Below are 26,641 nucleotides of genomic sequence, written 5' to 3' on the forward strand. Positions count from 1 at the left end.
AATGTTTTTGACGGAAAATATACACTTTGTGCTCTGCACTAACAGTTATGTGGATTCAAACAGATCTGCTGATCTCCAGGCCTCTAAGCTGTACAAGATGGTTTCTTGTGAAAACTCAACCCCTCAAATGATCTATATTTAATTAAATTAATTTATTTGGTTGGGACAATGCATGTTAATGAACAAACATGACATGACAGACATGAACGTAAACACACCGGATTATAGCCAAAGGCTAATTTCCATCCGATGTACCAAGGGCTGGGGTCACAGGGGGGTCAAAAAGAAAATTGCACAATTCCCATAGTTGCACATCCCACTCATTGCACATTACACATAATGCACATTACACTCATTGCACCATCCAAAATATGACACATTCCACTCACTTCACATATTGCAGTGTTAGGCTACTTTTAACCTACAGAAAGCACAGCTTAATTTTTTGCCATAGCAGGAGAAGCTTCACATGCTGATGCAGAGCACTAAAGGGCTATAAATATAGCATTACTGAAATATTTTGCAGTAGGTACAGTATGGTTAAAACTTTTTTAAAAAGTCATTTAATATAGGCTCTCTATTTTTGCTTTGAAAAGTTGTGGCATTAGTTTTTCTGAAAACTCTTCAGAATGTCTCCATGATACCTCTAGCACGAGTACCATATACTTGAAAGTGAAAGTAGCTGAAGCATGTCTCTTGGTCATGCGGTGGAGAGCCTGAAATAGCAGAATAATGGCTCTGTTTCACGGTGCCTTCCATCTCCTCACCTCAGCGTGGTTTGGAGTGTTAGCCAAACTGCATTAGCCCTGCTCTGGAGCTCTGTGCACGGCTCTGGTTACACATGAAACACTGCTCTGATGTCTACGGCAGCAGGAGGAAGAGGAGAGCTAAAAAAGGTAGTCATTTGTCTGAACACATGGGGATAGAGGCGTGATACGTTATTTGCAAAACCGAGCCTGCCAACTTCACCGCAAAAAAAAAAAAAAAAAAGCACCCGATTAGATTTGTAATTTCAGCCGGCAATCAGGTCAAAGCCAGAGGAGGAGTGCAGCAATACTACAGTTTGTGTTTAACCTTTGTTTCAGTGAAATTAAATGGAAAAATATGCAATTTGAGAGAAAAAATACTTAAAGGAGACGCATTATACAAAATTGACTTTTATGAGCTTTTAAAGTAGTGGTTTCCCCTCATTATTAGCTTATGTAGTTGTAATTAGATTCATGCATGTTTGAGTAATCTTGTGTTGTTCTGTATTTGAGGTTTGTTTGCTCAGAATCTAAAATGTAAAACAATAACCTATCTGTGTTATAGTATTACTAAGTCAGGGGTGCTATAAGTGTTTGCCTTTTATCTAAGGTTGCAGGTTCAGTTCTCACTCAAAACACATACTATACTATAAGTCTCTCCATTGCCCAGTCCAGTCACTGCAATATGACTTTTGTGACAGGCAGGGCATCAGGTTCATTTCAATATGCACCTGGTCTGGTCTATGGTATCATCATAAATAAACCAATATTTAATTTGAAGAGATTTTTGTCATATGTTGGGACAAAATGGTTATGTTTATTAAATTTTGTTCAAAATTGACATGCAATAAATTATGTACATGTAGTTTAAAGGCACTGTCCTTGATTTCTACAGTCTTAAACATGAGAAAAACAGAGATAGTTCTTTTTAAACGGTTTACAGTGGTCCAAAGTCATCCTCATAATTCACTGCAATGAGTTTATAAGCACTTTTCAGAACATGCTAACAACAACTAGCATATTTGCATTTACGGTAAGCTTTAGGGGCTCGGTGTTTTCCCTCTGTATTATTCAGATGCTGTTCTTATGGAGTTTGTAATGGGCTGGTGCACTGCTGCAGCTCAAAACCATCTTCTCCTCTTTGGGTTATTATGGGGCTTGTCTCCAGGCTTCTACACCCGGACTGCAAAAGCGTGTCACCCCTCCTCACCTTCCCCACCTGTGTTTCATGTTTACATTACCTCATCCTCCTCACTCCTCCCCTCTGCACACAGCACACAGGCACCTGGGAAATAAGCTCTTGTGTGGTGAGCTTTGTGTTTACAGCGGCTGGTCCCGTGGTGCCGGGCCATCTCAAGAGCCAAAAATGTGGGAAAAGATATGGGAGAATTTTAAATAGGCACAAAGGAGATGTACCGGTAGACTAATTCTATTTACAAACAAATAAATGAATAAAAAAATCTAAGAATAGCCTATATTATAAATTCCAAATGCAGAGTGGTTTGCGAGTACATACTTGAGACGACAGTTGGTAAAGCGTTTGTACACCGATCCAAAGGTTGCCAGTTCAAATCCCACACTTATCATAAACATGGTGGTGCAATTTGATCCGCTGACCCACAGGTTGGTGGTGCAATTCTAGCTCCCACAGATGCTGTTATTGTGTCCTTGGGCAATTTTTTATAAGGAATAAAATTATGAAATTATTTTAGCATGTCGCAAGAATTCTACCAAATGTAATATAATCCGTGAGCTATTTAATGGTAATATAAATACTGTATATTTTGATTACAAATTAGAGTTGGCAAAACAGGGATAACAAGTTCTTTCTCTGTAGGTAAATGGTTCTCAAACTTTTTACACCAAGTAACACCAAAGAAAGTTTTCAACCTTAAGAGTACCACCAGATCTAAACCAAGCACTTACTCAAAGGAGGAAAACGTGACTAACACTAGAAGTGAATAGGAGTCTGCATACCAACAAAACAAACTCGCTTATACGTACCACAGTTTGAGAAACACTGCTATAGGTGAACAATTTCAACGTAAGCAGCAACAATCTTTAACCTGATTCAAAATGCTTCACTCTTCTGTACTCTAGCAGCTGGAATCCTTGTGCCCCCTGCTGATATTCTATTTATCTATTTATATAAAAGCTGTCTGATGTACTTTTTGATCTTTTAGAAGAAAATGGCGTAAAAGAAAGTCACATTCTACACAGTGTCCCCATGTGTCCTCTTTCCCTGCTGTTCTCTCTCTGTAGAAAGCAGAAGTCCAAAAACATGTAGGAAAAAGATGAAATTGTGTACAGTGCTTGTGCTGTTGTGTGACCGTAATGTCAAATGTGTGTGTGTGCATGTGTGTGTGTCAGTTCTGTGCAGAGGTGAGAGAGACTTTGATGAGGCCATACTGCTTTTATCCAGAGCACAGCACCAGCCCCGTGTGTGTGTGTGTGTGTGTGTGCACACGGTGAGGAGGCGTACTGGCCCCAGGCTCCAAACATACAGATCGTATATGAAGGCATCATCATACACTATATGAAGTTAGTCCTGAGTTGTCAGCTATCAAAACAACAACTTAAGTGACAGTGGCTATTACCATTTTGGTTCTTTTCATATCCATGCGTTTAAACTTTATAGACCAATAAGGGGAAATATTTTGTGTACCATTTTTTCTCCAACCAAAAAAAAAAAAGGAATGATAAACAATACCCTGCAGACAATACAGACATCTCATCTATTTTATGGAGATGTGAGTCTGTTCACTGGTGAATCAGTTCACATGGGTGTGATTGACAGGTAGTCAATCAGGGACACGCATAGTCTCAAGAAATATGGCTGCTTACAAGGGAAAAAAGAAATGGGGGGGGGGGGGGGGGGGGGGGGGGGGGGGGGGGGGGGGGGGGGGGGGGGGGGAATTGTGGATTTCTGCAGAATTAACGAATGAAGCACTGTTAATCTGAGGTGAGAGAATTGTAATTTTGTCCAAAATGTTGGCTGACCAATGAGTATCTTCATTTCACATGCGTCACTGAAGAGAGATATCATTCTGGAGTTGCCAGATAATGGATAATGAGCTTAATATGGTACGTCATCAGAGCGTGTGCCATATGGCACAAAATCACAGATTGTCGTTTTGCTCTATTTCTGATTCATGACTGTCTGATTCTCTACTGTTTCACTTTTCACACATATTTGACATTTACAGTGGAAGTACAGTTGGTGCTAAATACGTCAGTTATTGATGCAAATAGACTGAATAAAATTCAAGATGTTTTACTAACGATTTTAAACCTTGTCTCACTTGATTCTTGTCAACAACTAAACCTGTGTTCAAGATCCTCATATATTATTAAAAACAAAAATGATATAGAACCTGAATATGCCCTGTGTGCGTGACCCAACGGGGATTAGAATGATCCATAAAAAGGATAGTTATTTTCAAAATAAAATATTAGAAGAAGCAGGTCCATGTCTTGAAACACATCTCTGGTTGACATGTGAGAGTAATATAATCAGATGGTTCAGATGGTGTAGCCTTTCTCCTTGGCACTGCATGACTAACCACAGCCTCATGTAAAAACCAGATCCAGCTCTAAAAATACACTCTGGCACATTTGGACTTGTGCATTGTTCACAATTCACTACAGCACTGTTATTCCCCTCCTGTTGAACCACCTCAGATCCTTCTCTGCATTCAGTCGCAATCAACACCTAAACATAAAAGGCTCCACCTGAGTTTGTTTCATGAAACACATTCAAATTAAATTAGCCTCAGTACAAATCTAATATAAAATGCTTTTGGGGTCAAAATGAGACTGCGGTGTGCAGTCTGCATTCAATTAATATATTTATAGTATGTAAACCAAAAAGTAGTGCACTGTTAGCATGCTAGCGGTTGTTAGCATTGGAGTGACCAAACTTCTCATTCCTGAAAGTTGAGAAAAACGCTTACAAGCTCATGGTGAATTATTAGAATGCCAGGAATACAAACCATTTCAAATGAACTAGTTCTCATTTTCATATTTAATAAAAAATATCTGGCACAGCACCTTAGAATTTGTCATGCATAAAGTTAAATAAAGCATCTATGGTTGGGAGCTGCAAAATGCCAAAACAAATTGTGAAGCTATAATCTACACAAGAAAACCCCACTGGAGGTTGAATCCTGTCTGTAACCTTATTTATTACATTTATTTAGTTTGGGATTGCCTACCCATACAATTCATCATTAATTGGGAAAAGTGCAAAACATAGACAAGACCTGTGAAGAGGTAGTGATTACAGAGGTCAAAATGACAAACATTAGAAAACATATTGGAAAAACGAAAAGATAAACAACAAACTCACCTTAAGTAGATGATGGATGCCATTTGAATACAGGCCCATAGAAATACAAGAGGATTCCCACCTGCGCACGGAAATCCCACTGGAGTTTGAATCCTGCTTGTGACGCCATTTTCAAAGGAAACTAAACCAGTCCTACAGCTGTAAAGAAAGACAGGAGATACTGGATGTCTGAGGAAGGAGAATTTTACTTTCTATCACTATAGAGGACCCAGAGACACAAACGACTGTATTATTCTAGTCGGACCATACTTCCACTGTAGGGCTTTAACTTTAGATCTCAACAAGGGTCAAGCTGAAGGTCTTCTTTGTGTTGTGAGGGAATGGAAAATTTCCCAACACAAAAGATATTTAAAAGAGTCGCTTTAGAAGGGCATCTGGCTTAAAATGTATGTCAAATCCAGTTTGTGGTAAGTTTGTATTTTCTGCTGTAAACATGTGGTGTTAACTTGCTCTTTGCATTTAACCCATTCCTCAGGGTCAGTAGATAAACCTGTCAGAATTGTACAACATTAGTGCAATGAACCCTCTCCATATGTTGGTCAAGACCTGCTTTAGGTTGATTGAATTTATTTAAACATCCATCCAAGTATGCAAATCCACTCTCTCATACCTTTTGAGAATGAAACCAGCAACTTTCTTACTGAGGACTAGCCACTGTGTCAGCAAATACTACAACTACTAGTGCTGTGAAGATGCTCTTGATTCACTCTAGTGCCTGATAAACAGCTCACAGAGTTAGCACCCCTAGCAACAACAGAAAAAAATCCAATGTTCCCTGGCAACCCGCACCCCTCCTGGATTTCCATAGAGCAGCAGGGACAGCGCGAGCAGTAACAAGTATCTGTCAGACGCCAGCCTCTCCTCTGGGATTCTCCATGGCAAATACACAACTTCAACACCATTCCCATTGTCCCTGTGAATATGAGGTGACAGTGCATTGTATGTGAAGCCAATTGGAAATATTAGCTTTGGAAAGAGACTGAGAATAAGATTGTAACACTAATTTGTGCGTACGTACACACACACACACACACACACCCACACACACATGTAAAACTTAATGGAAGAAGAACCTGGTGTATGAAATAGTGGTGTGCTGAGTGGTAATTTTATTCAAAAACAAACAGCATGTTTGATATTTGTGGTGAGTCGTAGGTTCTGACCGCTGCTGAAACCAATAGAGCATGTGCCTGGTAAAATACAGCTGCAGGCGGAGGTAAGCACAGCTCTGATGGGCTGGAGGCACCAAGGTGAGCTGGGACAAAAGTGTGCCTCTGACACGTCTTCTGAACAAAAAACAGAAAAGCTTTTGGACACATCCAAGTGCTGCTAAGGTAAGTTAGGATTGTCCAAGGTTTGCTAATGTAGGAGGTTGCTCTCTCCTGTACAAAATAATAGAGGCGACTGATGTCTACTGACCAATACTAGTGAACCTGGTCTGATAATATTTTTGGGGCAATATGAATAAAGAAAAAGACAGAAAGCCAGTGATTGACTAGCTCATTGGCTGTAAGATATAAAAGGACTGAACAAGCATGTCACTGTCTACATAACAGACACGTTACAGCTTTGAAATCCATAATCCTTAGGACTTGTATTGTTATATCCCTTCTGCTCCTTTGACTTCACTTCAGAAGGCTAATTCTTCCCCATTCCACTTGGATTAGCCTTTGGTCTCTGTGCACAGACCTTCATAAACTATAACCAGCTTCCTTTGACTTTCTATTATAGAGCTATTTGAACCTTATAGAAGAGAGAATTTCCCATAGGCCACAGTTAAAGAACATACGGCTGTTTTTTATCAATGCCTCAGGACACGGTGCATCTTATCTACTTTAGACACGTGTTATAGGATAATGCACAAAGCTTGGAGTATTCAACGTAGGATCAATGGATTGACCTCCAACAAGAAAACCGCCCATGATAGAAAAAAGATCAGGGACTTGGGATATGCTGAATAAATTACAAGATTTCTATTTAGAATGTACCAGGATCAAAGTCTTGCTTGCTCTCATATGTTGCCGTTTAATTTGAAAAATCAATACGCCCATTAGTGAATAGATGCTGAAGATAAATATTAGTGTTTGCAGTAGGTTTGCTTGACAGCCATCACATGCTATTGCTAAGTGCCTGCCTTGCGGAAACTAGCAGTGCAAGCAGAAAGGTAACAACAAAATATGGAACTTTTCTAGCATATAATTTCTAGTCTTATTTGGCTTCAATTGGCTGGTGCCGAACAGTATGGCGTCCCTACATCCACTTCTAAATACAGTTTACGGTTCACATTCAAAATTCCATGTCAAAATATCAGGAGGCCAATGCTACAAACGTTTTGATCTACAAAAAATGGAAATCTACAAAATCCTTTCAACTGACAAAGTATCATGTTAGTAGTGGGGCTATAGCAAATTTGTCACCATGTTTTTGGTATTTTTTTGTTCCACAGTAGCTGGGACCCCAATCTTTAATATACAAAGGGCATAAATTAGAAAATAAAAGCTTAATTTTAAAAACGTTAGCAGCTTGTGAGCTTAAATGAGTTCCTTTTCCACAATGTGTTTAGTTTTTGTAGCAGTTGCTAAAGTGACACGGGCCCATTGTCATTACAGATAATTGCAGGGCGCTGTATAATTGGTCCTGATTATTTCCTGGCACCTCTGTACAGGAGGATGGAACAGCGCTCTCATGGGGGAATACAAAGTGCCACACTTTTTGACTTCAATGTGTGCAACTGATAATAACAGGGCTAAGGTTTGGTCTGGTCCAGAGGTCTTCAAAGTTTAAGTATTAGTTTTATATTTCAGCGCACTTTCACTGAGGTTATGGCAAATAGTACGAGCACATGTCAATATGTTTAAAGGTTCTATATTATTCAGAATTTGTTCTAGTGAGTTTTAAGCCATGTTAGAATGTTGTTACCTCCTCAAAAACATGCCTGGAGTTGGGTTTTGTTACATTCACATGTGTTTGAGTAACACTTTGTTAGTCTGTCTATATCTCCAAAGCTCAAAATGCTCTGTTCCAACTTGTGATGTCATGAAGCAGTAGTTTAAGTAAACAGCTACCTTTTACCTTGATATATAACATTATATCATAGATCAGAAAATAGTGCAACATGGACCCTTTTCTGATGAAAGCTGCTTGTCTCAAAGGAAATGTTATAGATTAGCCTGGTGAAGTAACAGATCAATGGTCTCAACTAAGTAACTGCAACTTTCTGGTAAAAAAAAAACAAACTAAATCTAAGTGCGTGCTACCTTCGGCCTCTGTAATTTCAAGTACTGTGTGATATCACACTGCACTGCCCTGATTACAGCCAGGTGTTTCTGACTATAGTTTAGCAGCTCTATTTGAAATATGGTTGTGGGCAGAGTTGAGGTGTTTAGTCCCACTACAGTACTCGGGTCACCCATTAGAGGGGTTCTTTCCCACATTTGATACAATCAGTGCAATAGTGAGACAAGTTGTTGTATTTTGAGCTTTTCCTCAAAATGCAACTGAAATCATAATCACAATGTGTGAAGTGTGTGGTCCACTTTGAAACCAAAACTGACAAATACCAGTTTAAGCTCCCAAATAGACTCAATGCAAAACAATGGTCAATAGAATCAAATCATTTCCTTCCAATCTGAAACAGTTTTGACCGCTGACAGCCAAAGTGATAACCTTAGGTCGACCAGAAGACAGTAACAGTGTGGTGTTCAGCAGTAGACCCTTCAGTGGAGAACCCTTTAGTCCTGGACACCACAGATAAGGCTCTGCAGGACTGGATTTATTTGTTCAGCAAATCCCTCAGACTTGTGGGCCAAAATAGAAGTTCTCTGACCCAGCTGTTAACTCTGGGAAACAAACATTTTACATTATCACAAACCCCTATCTATTATTAACATGATAATTCAAATATTAAGCCTTACCTTTAAAATGTACTGCTTTAATGTACTGCTTTAAGTATCTTGCCCAAGACTACAGCAACTATGCACTGGGAAATTGGTCAGTAAAGTTAGAAAGTAGAAATTACAGATTTTGCCCTTCAGCATTTTTTTTTCTTGAATTCTTTAAAAGTAAAAATCATTGTTCAGGCTCCACATTCTTCACAATGTCTGAGATAAATGTTTGTAGTCTTTTGGCTGCGACCAGCTCTTACAATAATCTAAATCACTTAGACAGAAGAGGTGGCCCAGGGCTAAGCTACTGATTTGAATTATCTCACTGCCAAAGACACTTGCTATAGAAAAACTCCTTTTAAGAAGAAATGTAGAGGACACAATAGGGACATTTCAGATTTTAGTTGTGATAAACAGCACTATAAAAGCATTTGGACCTTGATAAACTGACCCGGAAGAGCAGATAAAACCTTACAAAATGCCTTGGTGCAACTCAACTTTGACTTTTACAACATCGTCTCATTGTAATGCACTGAAGACATGAGATTTTACCATTCTGTTTACTCATTTCATTACAAACTGTTGACAAAGCATAGATCCACATTATTACCTTGCAGATGAAATGTATTAGCTCTGACAATAAAAAAGTATAAATAGTAGAAGAAAAAAACTAAATCTCACGTTGTTTTTTTGGATTTAATTAAAGCTACAAACAAGTAAAACGAATGACATGTTGCAGTCTTTGGATGTTGGCGGTTCGCTAACATGCTAGCATCCAAACATCGTCCCAAAATGAGGGGGATTCACATTGGAGCGCACAGGGGGTTATTATGGGATGGCTCTGTTGGGTCTTTTTGGAGGGGGAGGGGGCATAAGGGCGGCATCGGGGTCGGAGGGGTGTCTCTTGTTCTGGGGAGGGCCGCTCTGAGCACAACACCGGTCCAAAAACTCAAACAGAATCTCCTTGGTCACAGGCTCCTGGATGCTCTTGCACACGGCTGAGAAGAAAGGAGATGAGAGTTAGAATGTTAGGTAATATAAACTAAACAAGCAAGAATGAACAGCAATAAAACAATTATAGATTTGCAGCTTGACTGAGTACCGCCTTACAAACCATTCATACGTTTCTGCTTCCTGTTTACAGCTGCCAGATCATTCCACCATTAAAAAGATATTATGTTTGTAATTGTTAATTGCTATGGCAACAGTGCAAATTTTTCATCACTCTCAAATACCCATGGATGTATAGACAAAAGGTCGATGTGTTTTGCCCAAAAGCTCCAATTTAGTAGCAATGCAGTTTCAGTAGTTTGAATCTAACTTTAACAATTCCCCACTAACCCCATTGAAATCCATCAATTACACCGTGAAAACCATTTAGCACTGTTGCCATAGCAATTCATGTTCCAAAAAAACAAACAAACCGGAAAACAGGAAGCTGAAACCATAAATAGTAACATTGTTTATAATCTTTGGATGTCCATTTCATATATCCCTTTAAAGTTTTGTACTTATTTCACACATATTTAAATTAAAAATTAACTAGTGGAGTCTGGTGGCCTAAAGACATTTTTCTAACATCCACCCAGATCATCCTATAGAATCTGGGGTAGATCAGCTCTTGTTCATTTGGAGCTCCCCTGACCTGGTTCCTCATGGAGGTAAAGGTTGAGAATGTACATCATACTATGCAGGCTAACACTCATTAGACTAATTGGGAAGATTGTCAACCTCATAGTTCACAGTTAACTAAAGGCAAAATATTGGCCCTATATTGGATTACAATACACTATTTTTATTTTATACTTGAGCCTAGCATCATAGTTTCAAACTCTGAAAAACTTTCTGTATTCACATCACCAGAACTCCTACACAACTGAGGAATCTGATTTCATTTAAGATAAATGTAGTGTTTAAAGAGATGGGGGGCATCATGCTGAGATAAAATGAGCCTTTAACATTGCTGCAAAGCTCTTCCTTCATTTAAATAAAACTCACCTGGATTTATCTTTTGTTTCATTTACATAAGTAATATTTCATCCTTACTGCGCTCTAACCTGTTACTTAATTAAAATGACCCAAAATGGCGACAGTTACTTTTTTCTACTGAACTCCACATAAATACATAAATATGACAGATTTCTCAGGCTGGATGGTAGTAACACCACAGCCTACGTCTTGGCAGAGTCCACAGTGTGGGCTGGGCTGAGTGGGAAGGATTGTCTGTTGTCTGTGGGTGTAGCATAGCGCCAGTTGGTGGAGTGGAGCTTATATAGCACTAAAGCTAACGCACTTTTACCAACCAAATTATTCTGTGCTACTATAAGGCCACCAATAGAAATGCAATAATATACATTTTATCATTAGTATTATAATTTGAGAAGCAGTTCTATGTCATGACCTTTACAAAATGCATTAGTGCTGGAAGATGTGCAAATTTAATATAAAGTTCAGTGACATGCAAGTAATTTATATGGATCACTGACTTCCAATTATTTATGCAGTCAAGTATTTCTTCTTAATTAAATTTTAAAAAGACATTGCCATAGAACTATTAATGTGCTGGGACCATTTTGTTAATTTGTAGATCCCATGACTTCTTCAGCAATTTATAGTAGCTTGCAATGTGCTTATAAGAAACTTTTAGAGGCCAGAGTGGAATTTTGCCCTCACGGTAAAGCCAAGAAGAACAAGCATGCTAATAGCACACTTCTTGATTCTCAGATGATACAAAGTTTTACAATTAGATGCAGACAATACACAGCGGTCTCATTGTACCTCAAGAGCTGCTTATACCATATGGGCCTCAGTGATAATTTTAGGTGCTAAACTGAGTATAAATGAAAAAATAGCAGGAGTAATTTGTGGACGCGTTGCAAATGATTTACCAATGGGAAGTGCATTATTTCTGCCACAGCATTCATATGTAAAAGAGTATTCAGTGAGTGCAGAGGTTTACATGCATTTGCTCGTATGGGCTTTTGAATTGCTGTTGTAGCAAATTAACATTTGCCCCTATTTCAGAACATTTTGCATAGCATTTGGATTAAGGAGCATCAGATGGGACCCATGAACATTTTCAACAGCAGGTTAACTGAGCTGGTGACTCCTTTTCGTTTTGGACTCAAAAGCCCAGTTTGATGGACAGCTGCTGTGGAACACTCTGGTTTAATGGAAGACTTATGAGACTAAGAGCCAATGTGTCACAGGTAAGAGTTTATATTGTATTACCACTGCTTTGAAATGATGGTATTATTTTATCTGTCCTTGTTGGCTGTTTAAAGTGCTTAAAATAACTGTCAAACACCCTATAGGTGCACAAACTGCAGCATCAATCCTGTGTAAAAAGTTTATACTGTCTCTCTACCGTACTATGTGATAATATAGTACGGTAGAGAGAAAGTATAAACAGTTTTAGCTCTCATAGTTGTAATAACTCTTACAGCACTCACTGAACAACTTTTGCACTTCCTCCACCTCAACTGCTGCACATGTGCAGATTCATTCACTCATAAGAAGAAAACTTCACTGCATCTTCTTTAGCGTCTGTGAGAAAGTGCATCAGGTTTTTGCTCCACTTTTAGCGTGTTTAGCCTTTTAACATGTGAGAAAACTCTTGATAAATGAGGCCCTTTCTCTGGGGCAAGACAAATTTAGATGATATACATGGACATAATTTGGCGGTTAATTTGCCACTTAAACCACTATTGTCCCTGATTTACTGCTACTACTTGATATTTTGCACATATTTCAGAAGATACTAACCCCTGCAAACTGGAAACAACTTAGAAGAAATGCAGTTTTTCCAAATGACTGAGCCATTACAATTTGTTCATCCACAAACTGCAGACTTTATAAAAAGTTCAATCTCCGCTTCTCACTTCACATTCACTGGTTATAATGTTATACTAGATTGGTGTATGGCACTTAAGCAAACATAATGTACTTTCCCAAACAAAAGAAGCCATTCTTTTACTACTTTGAATGTGCTCCATAACAATCCAATAGACAGAATTCAGTATTTCATCCCCATAACTGCAGTGTTTGTGAGAGCACAGCGGAGTGCAAAGTGTGTCTGGGTGGTAGATTTAAGGTGCCATCGAGGCCGCACACACAAGACATGCTGCTCCATAATTCACAACTATCTGTTCGATCTACTATCGATACAATTCATTTCTCCAATGCGTTTGTGCCCTCGCCTCCGCTGCTTGTTTTTACAGCTTCAATTTGTCCTTCTATTCTGTGTTTTAATGCTGCCGTTTAGGTGAGGGCTGTGCAGATAAGTTCAGTCAACATTAGTTTTCTTATTTTTGTATTGGACTTCTGCAATGGCTTTGCAAAATAATGGTGTCTATGTAATATAAAAATGTTTTTATAGGACTGGAAAAGTGGTGAGTAATTTATCACAAAATTAGGTTCTATTGTTTACCAACAACTAATTACTGTTGTCACAATGCTAAAATGGCAACTCAATGTCAATACTAAAGAACAGATTAGACAATAATAGTAAAAACACTCTTTAGAATAATTTTCAACATTAAATCATAGTACTTTCTTTTATATTACCATGTGGTCTTAGGTTCTATAGTAGTCCATGGGCATATACTAGTCTGTGTGTCCTGATACAGCTAAAGATCATCCTAAACCTATACAGGAAAGGTAATTTCTGTGTTAGTATCAACTACTATCTGATTTTCGATACGTTTGTCAACCCTACAATTAGTACAACAACCATTACTACTAGTGCTACAACTACAACATCTACTACTACTATTGCTTCTGCTGCCGCCTTTACCAGCAGCTGGGCTCCACAGACAGAACCAGTAAGAGAACATTTGGACAGACTCACCCATGGCTGTGTCGTAGGAGTTGGGGAAGCTTTTGTCCACTCTCTGCCTCATGAACACCCAGCTGTTGTTTTCAAATTTACACTCGATGATCTTGTTGTCATACACTTTCAGTTCTTTGGTGGCCTACAACACACACAGAAAGAAACACCATAAATACTTGCAATTTTACGCTGGAACAAATGCTAGCACGTTTTCCTTTTTCTCTTTTGTGCAGGAGAGACCTTGAAAAGTACACAGTAATGGTTCAAAGAAAGTTCATAGTTATTATTCTGAACATGTTTTGCTGCAGTGTATTAGGCTTAGTGATTAGATGTGAGATCAAAAGAGACTTATGAAAAAGCTAATAATACCTTGTTACTATTGACGAGTGAAGAAAAAAAAAAAATCTAATTTTTCTAAGAACCTGGATCATTATTTAAATGTCTCCTCTCTACTCCAGGTATCTTTATATTTATAATTAAAGCCATCCGGGTGTCCACTACACTATTTTGGCTGTGTGCGATGAGAGATTTTGAGCGTGGGGAAAATCTGAAGTTGTGGCTCAAAATCGTGGTCATAGGTCTTAAAGTGAGACCGGGAGACAAAGATCGAACGAACCATTGTAAGACCAAAAACGACCTCGACTGATATCAAGCCTGTCTGATATTTTGGAATCTTGGTGCATCTGCGATCAATATTTATGGCCAACAGTAAACACAAGCGTTCCTCAGTAACAGCAGAAGGCTCTGGTGTTAACAGGACCATTTGTCCATTTGTCCATTTTTCCCTTTCATCTACTGACTTTTACAAATGCGTTGTCCAGAAAAACGTTCCATGTTGCCATGACTGAAAGTGAGAACCACCACAGTGTTTAAATTCCTCACTTTGTGTAGTCACTCAGAGCTTAACTGAGCCTGGGCATTAAGAGGAAAGGGTGGGGAAAATTGTCTAAACATGGAGCTGCATTCAAATTAGAGATAGACCAATTGGGCCGAGATTTGGACTTTTTAGCGTATCAGTAATCTCCAGCACAAGCCGATATTTTGTTTTGGTGGATTTGCTGCCTAAAACATACACACAAATCTTTATATTAACACTTTAATACAAAGAGACAACTGTACTAAATGTGATACACAGCTTTCTTAAAGGTCTGTAGTAAAAAAAGGGTGAGTTAAATCACCCCTATATATCGGCCCAAGAATATCGGCATCGGTAACATCGGTAACGCCACCGGCCATGAAAAAAATAAAACAAAAAAAAACCCTCAAAAAAACATACCAGTCCATCTCTAATTTAAATAACATTTTGTCACAGAGATAAATTTTGATTGTTGCGTTATTGACAATGTGTTATAAAAATGTACTAATATTGGCTGACAGAGACGAAGATCTTGTGGCATGAGACACAGATGAACAGAGATGAACAGAGGTGGTTGTTGCACTATTGCTAATGATGTAAAAAAATATAAAATCTTAATGCGGCAAAAATCATCAATTGAACTGTGTAATTTATTCATTATTAATTATATCAAAATCTCATCTTCATCCGTTCTTGAGGACCCAGTCTCATGTCTAGTATTGTTTTTCTGTCTTGTCTCACCCCTCCCTTGTCTCATTAGCTAATCATCATGTCCAATAATTAGTAAGAAAATATGTAAAAATTGTGCTTCCAGGACAGGCAAGTCAAAGTTTAACACTGAACAGACAACGCTAAAAACATCATTCTTTTTATGTGCAAAAAAGCTGCTTTTTCCTTAACAACCAGCACCACAGGCAGGACTCTGGAGTTGAAGGTCAGATGGGCTGATCCTGATCTGGTTGAAACATGGTGTCCCTGTGATGAATGCTCTCAAACAGGTCAGTGTGAGGGAGCTGCTCTGCTCTTGTGTCCCACGCCATACACATACTAACCAGAACACAAGAGCAGTGTCATCCATTTTAATATGCCATCCAAAGGCCATGTACAAAAGTGATTGATTTATCTCTTAATTACAAGTGTGCTGTTGTAAATGCAGACTAGGGCAAATTACCAAAGACTTTTTTATTTCACAAAGCCAGCAGTGTGAAATTTAACAAACAGACATATGTGTCTGCTATATAGTTATAGTAGTTGAAGACACCCATGGATCACTGTGTTATAATTAAGATATTTTAAGTCACATATTGATCTAAAATTGGGTGATAAAAGAAACAAGTCCATGGCCACATACAGGTGGTAGTGAAAACAGGAGTTGATCGAAGCAATTATTCAAACATGCACAAAACTTATTAAATACGAGAGGGTAAATGAGAAATGCAAACAAGTAGAACACTGTTAAAAGGTCGGAAAAGTTGATTTTGCAGAATAGGTTTCTTTAACGCTTCACAAAATAATGCAAGAGTTAAACACTGATATTGTAAGTTTGCGGTGTTGACAGTATTTTTGATTAAATGAAATTAAAGTGCGGTAAAATGTAACTTTAACACAAGGTAGTGTGTTTCCTCAGTATTATCATATGGTCCAACTATAACTTACTTGATTAGTTCTGGTTTAGATAAGACCATTTTGTCTACTGTCACCTGACTAATTTTTTGACAACCCAAGTCTGTGTTACCAAAGTTACATCTTCATCTGTTATTTTATTGGGCTTAAAACTAAACCCACAATTGATTTAAATATGTAAACCACACTGGCATTTGCTTCTTGGCTTGTCCTTCTTCATGCCTGGATGAGCAGCTTGCAACACCAGCGTAACCCTGGCCTCCTCCTCCACAGCGTCCTGGGACCACTGGCTTATTACATCACTCTGGACTCTGAACAAACAGAATGCACCGGGAACACACAGGGGACTGCACAGTGTAAATCTGTGAGGAGGAAGAGGAAAGGGAGAGGAAAGGGAGAGGAAAGGGAGAGGAAAGGGAGAGGAAAGGGAGAGGAAAGGGAGAGGAAAGGGAGAGGAAAGGGAGAGGAAAGGGGGATGAAAGAAAAGAGAATGGAGGTAGGAAGAAAAGGGAGAGGAGGGAGGAAGATGAGAGGGATAGTGAGTGAGAAAGAAGAAAGGGAGAGGAGGAAGAAGAGGAGAGGTAGAACACAGGGAGAATAGAAGAAGACAAGAGAGCAGAAGAAGAGCAGGAGAGGAGGAAGAGATGGAGACGAGACGGGATGAAAGAGGGGAATGAAAGGGAAAGGAAAGGGTGAGGGTAGGAGAGAGAAGAGGAGCAAAAGTAGAAGGAGAAGAGCAGGAGAGGAGAGGGAGAGGAGGAGAGGAGAGAAAGGGAGAAGAGAGAGGACGGAGTTGAGGAAGAGGAAAAGGAGAAAGAGAAGAGAGAGAGAGGAGGGAGAGGAGAGGAGAAGAGAGAGGAGTGTCTGTGAGTCAAACGAGGCATTTGGACAGCTGTTGTTTGTGCGTGGACTGAGAGCGTCTCCAGACTGTGGTAAATGCCAAAGCTGAACATGTCAGAGGAACAATACAGTGACATAAGAAGATACACACTATGAAGCATGACTTACACCTCTACTGTTTAAACAACTACTCGCTGCATGGCATACTGTTGTGTCCTGGGTCAAGGCACTTGTCTCGTCTTGCATACATGAACTTTGGAAATGTTATATTATTTATTATGGTTGGGAATATTTTTTATCTTTAGTTTTGAAGTGCAATGAACAATTCTTTTGGCGTCCATATAGGCTCTATTTGGAGGTCAAAAAACAAACATGGTTGCCAGTAATATGAAATAATAATAGTTGGGGAAAAAAAATCGTCATTCTTGGCCCATGGCAGAAGTTCCAAGAGCTCCTGAGATCCCGTGGAGAGGAGCATCTGGGCCCACAGTGGGTGCTGACTTCACACAGGAAGTGTTTGAGGAAGACAGCACCAAGAGGGGGAAGAGACAGGACAAAACTGTACTCGATCATGCAACAAGAAAACACACTTCACACGGTAAAAAGTACTTTGGACAAATGTGAGATGGGCGCAGATGGAAAAAATAAGCACATTTTGTTGTTTGCATCACTATAAAACAGTAGTATATATAACAAAGCACAAAAGCTGATGTAGTGGATAAGACTGCTTTGTAATGTATTTCAAGAGAGAGCAGTATGACATATTGCATATTAAAGTCTGACACTCACTTTTTAAGACTGAAATACTGTAAGAGGAGCACATAATGATGCAACAGAAACTATTTCCACTTAATGTAGGTTTGATACCAAATATGTTAATCTGATACAGGAAAAACGTTCACTGTTTTTTAAGAGACATTTCTAAGCTGTACTGAGGGCTCTCACTGCCAGCTCTGTCCTTGTTACCTTGGCCTACATCATCAGTGGTATAATACTCCCTACAATGGAAGCATAGCCAGACTGGACTGAACTAGACTAGACTGGAATGGACAAAACTATGCTGAGTGCTCATGTCTCCGGGTGCTGGGTCCTTTACTGATGGTCAATAAACTGCTCCTGCATTGGAACTCCAGCATTATGTCTTTCCTTTTCAACTCTCAGGCCACGACAGTTTATTCTGCAACACTGGTCTGAAACGGAAAAATGTCTACCGGCTAAGGGTGGAAGATATATCGAAAAATGGATACTATCCCAATTGTTGTTTTGCAGATATGCAATTTTTGAATATTGAGTATATTGTCTGTAATTAAAACTTGCACATTTATCATATTCTTGATGAACTGTTAAAATATTGTCTGGATATCATAATTGGGATAATAAAAAAATATATATAGAGATATTCATTTGTCAATGTTGCTCCCACCACCAACAATATCTAGAGATAATAGGCACATAAAGGCTGTAGCCTTTGCTGTGCTATATGCTGTACTATCTACAGGTCTAAGTGTATGCGAAATAACAGGAGTTACAAACTAGTCTCTCTGCTGTTCCACAGTATAAGCTCACACTGTCTGCTGACATTTGCTATAATTATCGTGTTTGTGTTTTGCAGAATTTACAATTTGTGATTCAAATGTGGCTCAAAGCCTGTGTTGCAACATGAGCCCACCTTTTTTTTTCTAAAACTAAAGTAAAAGTAAGACCTAATTGAAAAGCATGTGTGTTATTAAACTTGTCAGTGTGGTGCAGGCCATGGTCCCCACGGTGATGGGGGAGCTGTTGGCTGCCATCCTGCGTCACCATTTGGTGTGTAATCCGCCAAAATCAGCCTCATTATGGTGGCGCACATGTGCCACTAGTTACCCGGCCCAGAGCTGGCCACTGCATCAGCCAGTGTTTCACTACAGCCCCACACCAGGGCCGGGCTTTGTGAGCGAGATCTGCCCAAAGCTGCTCTAATCTACTGACCAGGTTAACTTGTGCTGCACCGAGCCTCCTGGGAGCCTATGCAAATGTTTGCTCAAACTCTTTGGATGCTGTGGGTACAAATAGACACATTTACAAAACAAAGCAAATCATCAGATCATTTTAACTAATTAATGACATTCTGTAATAGTTCTCAAGCATTAAGAACATTACAAAAAACCTATAAACATACTGAAATGTGAAATGTGACATTACACATTTTTTTATCTCCATGGAGACAATAGGCCAAGTTACAGGTCAGATCTGTGAAGCGGCAAATTAACTCATAGTAAGTATACATGCTTTTCACTGTGTTTTTGCAATAAATGACACTTGTAATAAAAAAGATAATTAGTTAACATTAATGCTACAGTCTGGAATACCCGGGTAAAAGTAAAAACATCTAGAGACTAGTGGTTAAAGTATCCTACCACTAGAAAAGTTGCGCAGTGCACCTAAATGCTGCTTGATTCAGTTGCTGTAGAATTTCTTAGGGAATAAAAACCTGATATCTGAGACTTGCTACAGGATATAAATTCTATGAAAAGAATATGTCAACAGCAAAAGGTGACTCCCAGAATAATAACATAACAAAGGCCCGGCTATAAAACATAACCTTTTAAGAGACCTATGCAGCACATAAAGTCTACCTGCAGTTATATCATATATGGTCACCCAAGGGATCGGCTGCATTGCTTTATATTACATGGAAGTCCTTCACGATAAGTTTCCTCATATATTGGACTTTATATTTTGTGTACTATGTATATCCTTATCCTTTGTTTTTCAAGCTAGAATTAATCAGAAGCAGCCCAAGGTTAAACCACACCGCAGCACCGAGGTACATTTTAATAACAAACAAGTAAGAGAAGATATAAAAGCCAAAGATATGGTTTACAGTGGCCAAACTTAGAGAGAAATATATCTTGCAATGTAGTATTTCAATTATAGTCAGCCCTATAGCTTCTATATTAGTCTGATGGTTCTCAAATGTAAACATCTTGAAATTAAAATAAAAAGAAACACAACAACTACTACTATTACTACAAAAAGGAACTGTATGTAACCTGTGCTCTTACCATTTTAAAAAAGGTGGTACAATCACAACTGAACCTGTGTTGCCAGTGTCTGCACCTTCAGATAAAGGACTTTCTCAGTACATGGACAGGCCATGACTCATGTAAAAATGGGGGTTGATCGGCAATACAGCCTCTTGAAAAAAAACAAAAAACATGCACATATCACTCCAAATACAACTTCCAGAGGGTAAATGAGAAGGAGAAACAACTATAATATGGTTAAAGCTCTGATCATTTAATATTGCACTATAGATTTGCTTTAAATAAACTGTACTTCAGCATGGGAACTGGCAGCCAAATCATTCTGCTTTCTGATTGGATAATTATCTTGAGAACCAAAACACACTTAGGTCATGTTTATGGAATTTGAAATAAAAATCTAACATACAGTTCCTTTCACTAGCACCAAATAGGTATAAATAAAGGGGAAATCTAAAGTAAAAAATAGGCTGCATTGCAACATTAACCAAGTAGCAGAAAAAAGCATGTTGAACAAATATATCCCCTAAACCATGACTTGGCAAACCTAATATTAGCCACTTCCTGATGCTAGCTGTGTATGCTTGGTTAGCTGTAGTGTAATTACGAAGGCCAGTCGCAGCTGTATGTGTCTTGAAATAACCAAATGAGAGACATACAAATGGCAGAGCAACAATTGTCTTCAGATCGTGTTACGTGACGTCAGCTCCCTCTGAGAATATGCATAAAGCTGTTCATTATCCCACACATCGTAATCGACCGTCACATTACCACTGAACGCAGAAAAATCAGCCCATAAAGTGGGAGCGGGGCAAACGGAGAAAAAATATGGTGTTAAATCTCAATCTGGCAACACAATGGAGGAGAAGAGAATGGAATGGTGGTGGTTCATTGGGTTCACCAATCAAGTTAGCATTAGCATCCACAGTTTTGTACAAATGAACGTAATATCTGTAATGTGACAATTCTCTATTCTAGTGCTCTCTCATCTATTTTTTTCACTTTCTTCTTGACAATACTTTCTTACGTTATTTGCTTTGTACCTTTCTAATATTGTAAGATAATAGTTTGTGATGCTACTGTTAAAAATGAAAACCAAAATCACAATTTGAGTTGGCGCAGTTATCAGATTGCAAAGGCAGGAGCAAGAGCCCTATTGATTCCCTATTGATTACAGTGTAATTAGCCATGAAATATCAAAAAGCTAAATTAACAAATATTTAATCTGATCATTTCTATTATTGACCAGACCCAAGAACTCAGTGTATTACAACAACAAATCTGCATTTTCAATAATAATCATGTTAGCTGTACCCATCTGTAATATTGGCCTATAGAATGTTGTGACGGCATCTGAAACCCAGCAAGAGCATCACAAGACACAGATGGACGTTTGATACATAAAATATGGTTCACTTGAGTGATTTAAAAATGATAATTGTTAGTGGGTCTATAGCACTGTGATTTGAACCTAAACTATAGCGCTAAAGTAAATTGATATGCAGGAGCTAAATGGAGCTCAACTTATCCAAATAAACATGATATTTTGTCTGGTCACGACTGCCATACTAAATAAATCCCTGAAGAGACGCTCTTGCTGCACAGCCACAAAACTCCATTTACACATAAACTTTTAATTGACCACTCTGTATCGCTGCTTGTTATTTATATACCGTAGTTTTTCTGCCATATTGTGAGCAATACACAAAATTACATTTTTAATTAATTTTCATACAATTTAGTCCACACTGACATCAGGTGTAGATGAACATATTTTCTGGATTTTCTGCCACAGTAAGAGTTTGTGGGTGACGATCCAGCAACTATGAGCATAAGGCAAGTGTTACCAACTACTGACCAAGAATTAAAGAGACTGTTAAAGGTGGAACTTTTCAGGTGTTCTTGCTTTGGTTGGAATGTTCCACAATATGTTCTTGAACCTTTACGTCTCCATGGAGCCAAGCAGATGATACCACCAAGCAAATTTATAGGTCAGATCTGAGGAGCTCTCCCTCACAATAAGAATGCATGCTTTTCAAGGTATTTTTGATCAATAAAAACAAGAAGATATGCTTAATGCCATGGAACATCTCAGTGAAACAGTTACATGGAAACAAGCAGGTGGCACCCCATCCACCAGAAAAGTTACGTAGTAAACCTTTAACTCTCACTCATTCGTTCAATATGGGATACTCAACGTAGCGTATACTCATTTTATAGTTCACATTATATCTTTGATCAGTGAAAAAAAATGCCAAATTTAAACATTAAAATGAACTTTATGTACTGGTACTATCTCAATAAATGGTTAGAACGGAAATGAGAATATTCTTTATTCTCCATATACTGTATCAAACCTCCATACAGGACTATTTTTATTATTATTCTGACTCTAATTTTGCTGTGATTCTTGAACTCGGGCAAAATCCTGGATCTGCTTTAAGGATGATAAATCCTCATTGGTTCACTATGCAACATTTACAAAACATTATTTATTGTGTTAACAAACTGAACAAGGCATCAGCCACTAAAGCCAAACTATTTCCACTTTGCTCCAGTTTGATATGACTTAAAGCACAACAACAAGTCCGAATGTGCCACTCATGTCCCCACAATGATGTGGAGACTCATTAATGTAGATATGAGTAGTTAAGGACATTTGAGCTCACAGCAGGTGTGAGGAGAGCTCCATCAAAGCCGGAGCAGGCTGACACAGAGCGGCTCTTATCTGCTCTGACGATCAGCTCCACGGCGATCACACGCTCTCTGATTAATGATGAGAAGCACAGGCCACACACAGGGCTGAGCTGGGAGATGCCATAGAAGCAACACAAAAACCTCTACTCCTCAAAATCTACATCTAACACAAGATTGAATCATGTCACTGTGGCCTAGGGGAATAAAGTATAAAAGTCATAGTGACAACTTATAAAGGTATGCAATAATTAGGGTTGCCAAATGTATTGAAAATCAGATATTTATGGATATTAAAGGTTCTCTATCACACAAAAATACTCTTGTGAGCTTTTAGCCATGTTAGAATGTTGTTACCTCATCAAAAACAAACCTGGGGTTGTGTTTTGTTTCATTCACACATGTTTGAGTAACACTTTATTATGAGTCTGTCTACATCGCCCATGCTCAAAGTGCTCTGTTCCACTTTGTGATGCCATTGGCAATTCCAGAGCTGAAATTTGCCAAATGATTGTAGTGGAGGTGTATGGAGTTTAAAAACACAGTGGAGCACTTCTTGTATAACACATGACATCACAAGGTGGAACAGAGTGTTTTCTGTTTGAGAGCTCATCCAAACTGCTTCTTCAGTTCTGGTTAGATTGTTGGTGGGCACTGCCTTATATCTATCTGAAGGGAGGAGCTAACACTGAAACTGGAAACAGCCATTTACAGCAGAGAAACATCCTTCACTTCTACAACGTTTTGTCCAGTTGACAGATTTAACTTTTGCTTTTACTATGGATCAGTCCTGGACGACTGAGGGATTACACAGACATGAAACAAAACACAACCGCAGGTATGTTTGTGATGAGGAAACGTTATCTACTATGACTTAATGCTGAAAATAACATTCTATTGGTTAAAGACAGATTTTTGTTATCATCATGGCTTCGGAATTGGTATTGAGTTTATTCTGAATCGAGTTATGTATCGAGTTTATTCTGAAATTCAGTTTGAAATTTCAGTATCGTGACAACATTAGTAATAATTAGTTTCAGCATGGAAAGGATCATAACAATTAGGGTTATTTTTATTGGCATTGTAGAAAGGTGGTAAATATGGAAACCACAAGTAAATATAATTAATATTTAATGAGACTCATGACATTTAATTAAATAAAAAGATTTATTCATCATTTAACACTCAGCAACAGAACTGTTGTCATAGTAGTTAACTATTTAAAAATATTCTCAACCCCAACCAGCACCTTCAGCATTTATGTTCAAATGGTTATTTATATCAATATTACTAGCTAAGAAATACAATGCCTTTGGGCAGGGCCCCAGCCTTTAATGGGGCCCTAAGCTGAATTTGCCCTGGGGGACAATCGTCACTTTAGTGCCACATATTCATATTTGACAACATCAAGACATTGTCACAACCAGTTGTAAAAAGGCTGAAATTTCTAGAGGCTCACAAAAGAAATAGCCACAAGTATAAAAGTGTAAAAGCATGTAAAGAAGGACGGTCTACCTGAGAAATGTTTAAATTCTAGTGCATTTTAATGTGTTCCAGTTGAAGTCAATTCTTAATGTCATAAAATGCAGAATGCAGAATTAGAGTAGCCAAACAATGCACTTAAGCAATTGTACACTTACTTTAAAATCATACCACTTGAGAAGCACAAAGTAGTGATCCAAGTTAAGAGTTGCATAAGAGAAACAGCCTGACATAACATCAGATTTATAATCATCAGATCATTTGGACTGAACATTAAAAAACAGAGAATTTTAGGATCACATTATTTTTTGTTTATTGTCAGACTTTGGATGCAGAGATTTCGTGCAAATGCGCATATTAATAGGGGATTTAATATATTACTATTAATAGGGATGCCCAGATACCGATACCAGTATCGGGTGTCAGTACTCGTACTCATCAATGGGCTGCCGTCACTAAGAGCCAATACCACTGTAACTGTGCTGCCTCTTGTTTGAAGCTCACAGCTCATCTCTCCACAGAGCAGTGAGCTCTGAACTGAGCACTGTGCAGAGGTGATCATAAAGGTGCACATTAAGCGCAGCTACAATTATATGTGACTGCCACATGAAGTATACAAATATTTAGGACTCTAAAGGTTTTTATAGTTCACAGAGGATATCAGTGCAGTGCTTGTGTTTACGATAGTACCAAGTTAAAGTGGTGCTGGTGATTATTTACTTCCATCCATCCATCCATCCATTTTCTTCCGCTTATCCGGGGCCGGGTCGCGGGGGCAGCAGTCTAAGCAGGGACTCCCAGACTTCCCTCACCCCGGACACGTCCTCCAGCTCCTCCGGTGGGACCCCAAGGCGTTCCCAGGCCAGCCGAGAGACATAGTCCCTCCAGCGTGTCCTGGGTCTTCCCCGGGGCCTCCTCCCGGTGGGACATGCCCAGAACACCTCCCTAGGGAGGCGTCCAGGAGGCATCCTGAGCAGATGCCCGAGCCACCTCAGCTGGTTCCTCTCAACGTGTAGGAGCAGCGGCTCTACTCCGAGCTCCTCCCGTGTGACCGAGCTCCTCACCCTATCCCTAAGGGTGCGCCCGGCCACTCTGCGGAGGAAGCCCATTTCAGCCGCTTGTATCCGCGATCTTGTCCTTTCGGTCATTACCCAAAGCTCATGACCATAGGTGAGGGTAGGAACGTAGATTGACCGGTAAATCGAGAGCTTCGCCTTCCGGCTCAGCTCCTTCTTTACCACAACGGACCGATACAGCGACCGCATCACTGCAGACGCTGCACCGATCCGCCTGTCAATCTCCCGCTCCATCCTTCCCTCACTCGTGAACAAGACCCCGAGATACTTGAACTCCTCCACTTGGGGCAGAGACTCACCACCCACCCGGAGAGAGCAAACCACCTTTTTCCGGTCGAGAACCATGGCCTCGGATTTGGAGGAGCTGATTCTCATCCCAGCCGCTTCACACTCGGCTGCAAACCGCCCCAGTGCCTGCTGCAGGTCCTGGCTCGAAGAAGCCATCAGGACAACATCATCTGCAAACAGCAGAGATGAAATCCTGTGGTTCCCAAACCAGGCCCCCTCCGGCCCCTGGCTGCGCCTAGAAATTCTGTCCATAAATATAATGAACAGAACCGGTGACAAAGGGCAGCCCTGGCGGAGTCCAACATGCACTGGGAACAGGTCTGACTTACTGCCGGCAATGCGAACACAGCTCCTGCTCCGGTCATACAGGGACCGGACAGCCCTTAGCAAAGAGCCCCGGACCCCATACTCCCAGAGCACCCCCCAAAGGACACCACGAGGGACACGGTCGAATGCCTTCTCCAGATCCACAAAACACATGTGGACTGGTTGGGCATACTCCCATGAGCCCTCGAGGACCCGATGGAGAGTATAGAGCTGGTCCAGTGTTCCACGACCAGGACGAAAACCACACTGCTCCTCCTGAATCCGAGGTTCGACTATCGGTCGGATTCTCCTCTCCAGTACCCTGGAATAGACCTTACCGGGAAGGCTGAGGAGTGTGATTCCCCTGTAATTGGAACACACCCTCCGGTCCCCCTTCTTATACAGAGGGACCACCACCCCGGTCTGCCATTCCACAGGTACTGTCCCCGACTGCCACGCGATGTTGCAGAGACGTGTCAGCCAAGACAGCCCCACAACATCCAGAGACTTGAGGTACTCAGGACGGATCTCGTCCACCCCCGGAGCCTTGCCACCGAGGAGCTTGCCAACCACCTCAGTGACTTCAGCCAGGGTGATGGACGAGTCCGCCTCTGGGTCCCCAGTTTCTGCTTCCTCCTCGGAAG

The 26,641-nt window shown here is 39.8% G+C and overlaps 1 protein-coding gene across 1 annotated transcript in view; it reads right to left on the reverse strand.

The window, feature by feature from the left end:
* Window positions 1-9,365: 9,365 nt before the first annotated feature.
* The window catches only part of rngtt (RNA guanylyltransferase and 5'-phosphatase), a 131,845-nt gene continuing 114,569 nt past the window's right edge, over window positions 9,366-26,641 (reverse strand). The window contains exons 15-16 of the mRNA XM_033991028.2: window positions 13,828-13,951; window positions 9,366-9,976 (exon numbers count right to left, since the gene is read on the reverse strand). Coding sequence (XP_033846919.1) covers window positions 9,807-9,976; window positions 13,828-13,951 — 294 coding nt within the window. The 3' untranslated portion in view covers window positions 9,366-9,806. The remainder of the gene's footprint in view (window positions 9,977-13,827; window positions 13,952-26,641) is intronic.

Source organism: Periophthalmus magnuspinnatus, chromosome 24 (assembly GCF_009829125.3).
Source record: "Periophthalmus magnuspinnatus isolate fPerMag1 chromosome 24, fPerMag1.2.pri, whole genome shotgun sequence".
Lineage (NCBI taxonomy): Eukaryota > Metazoa > Chordata > Actinopteri > Gobiiformes > Gobiidae > Periophthalmus > Periophthalmus magnuspinnatus.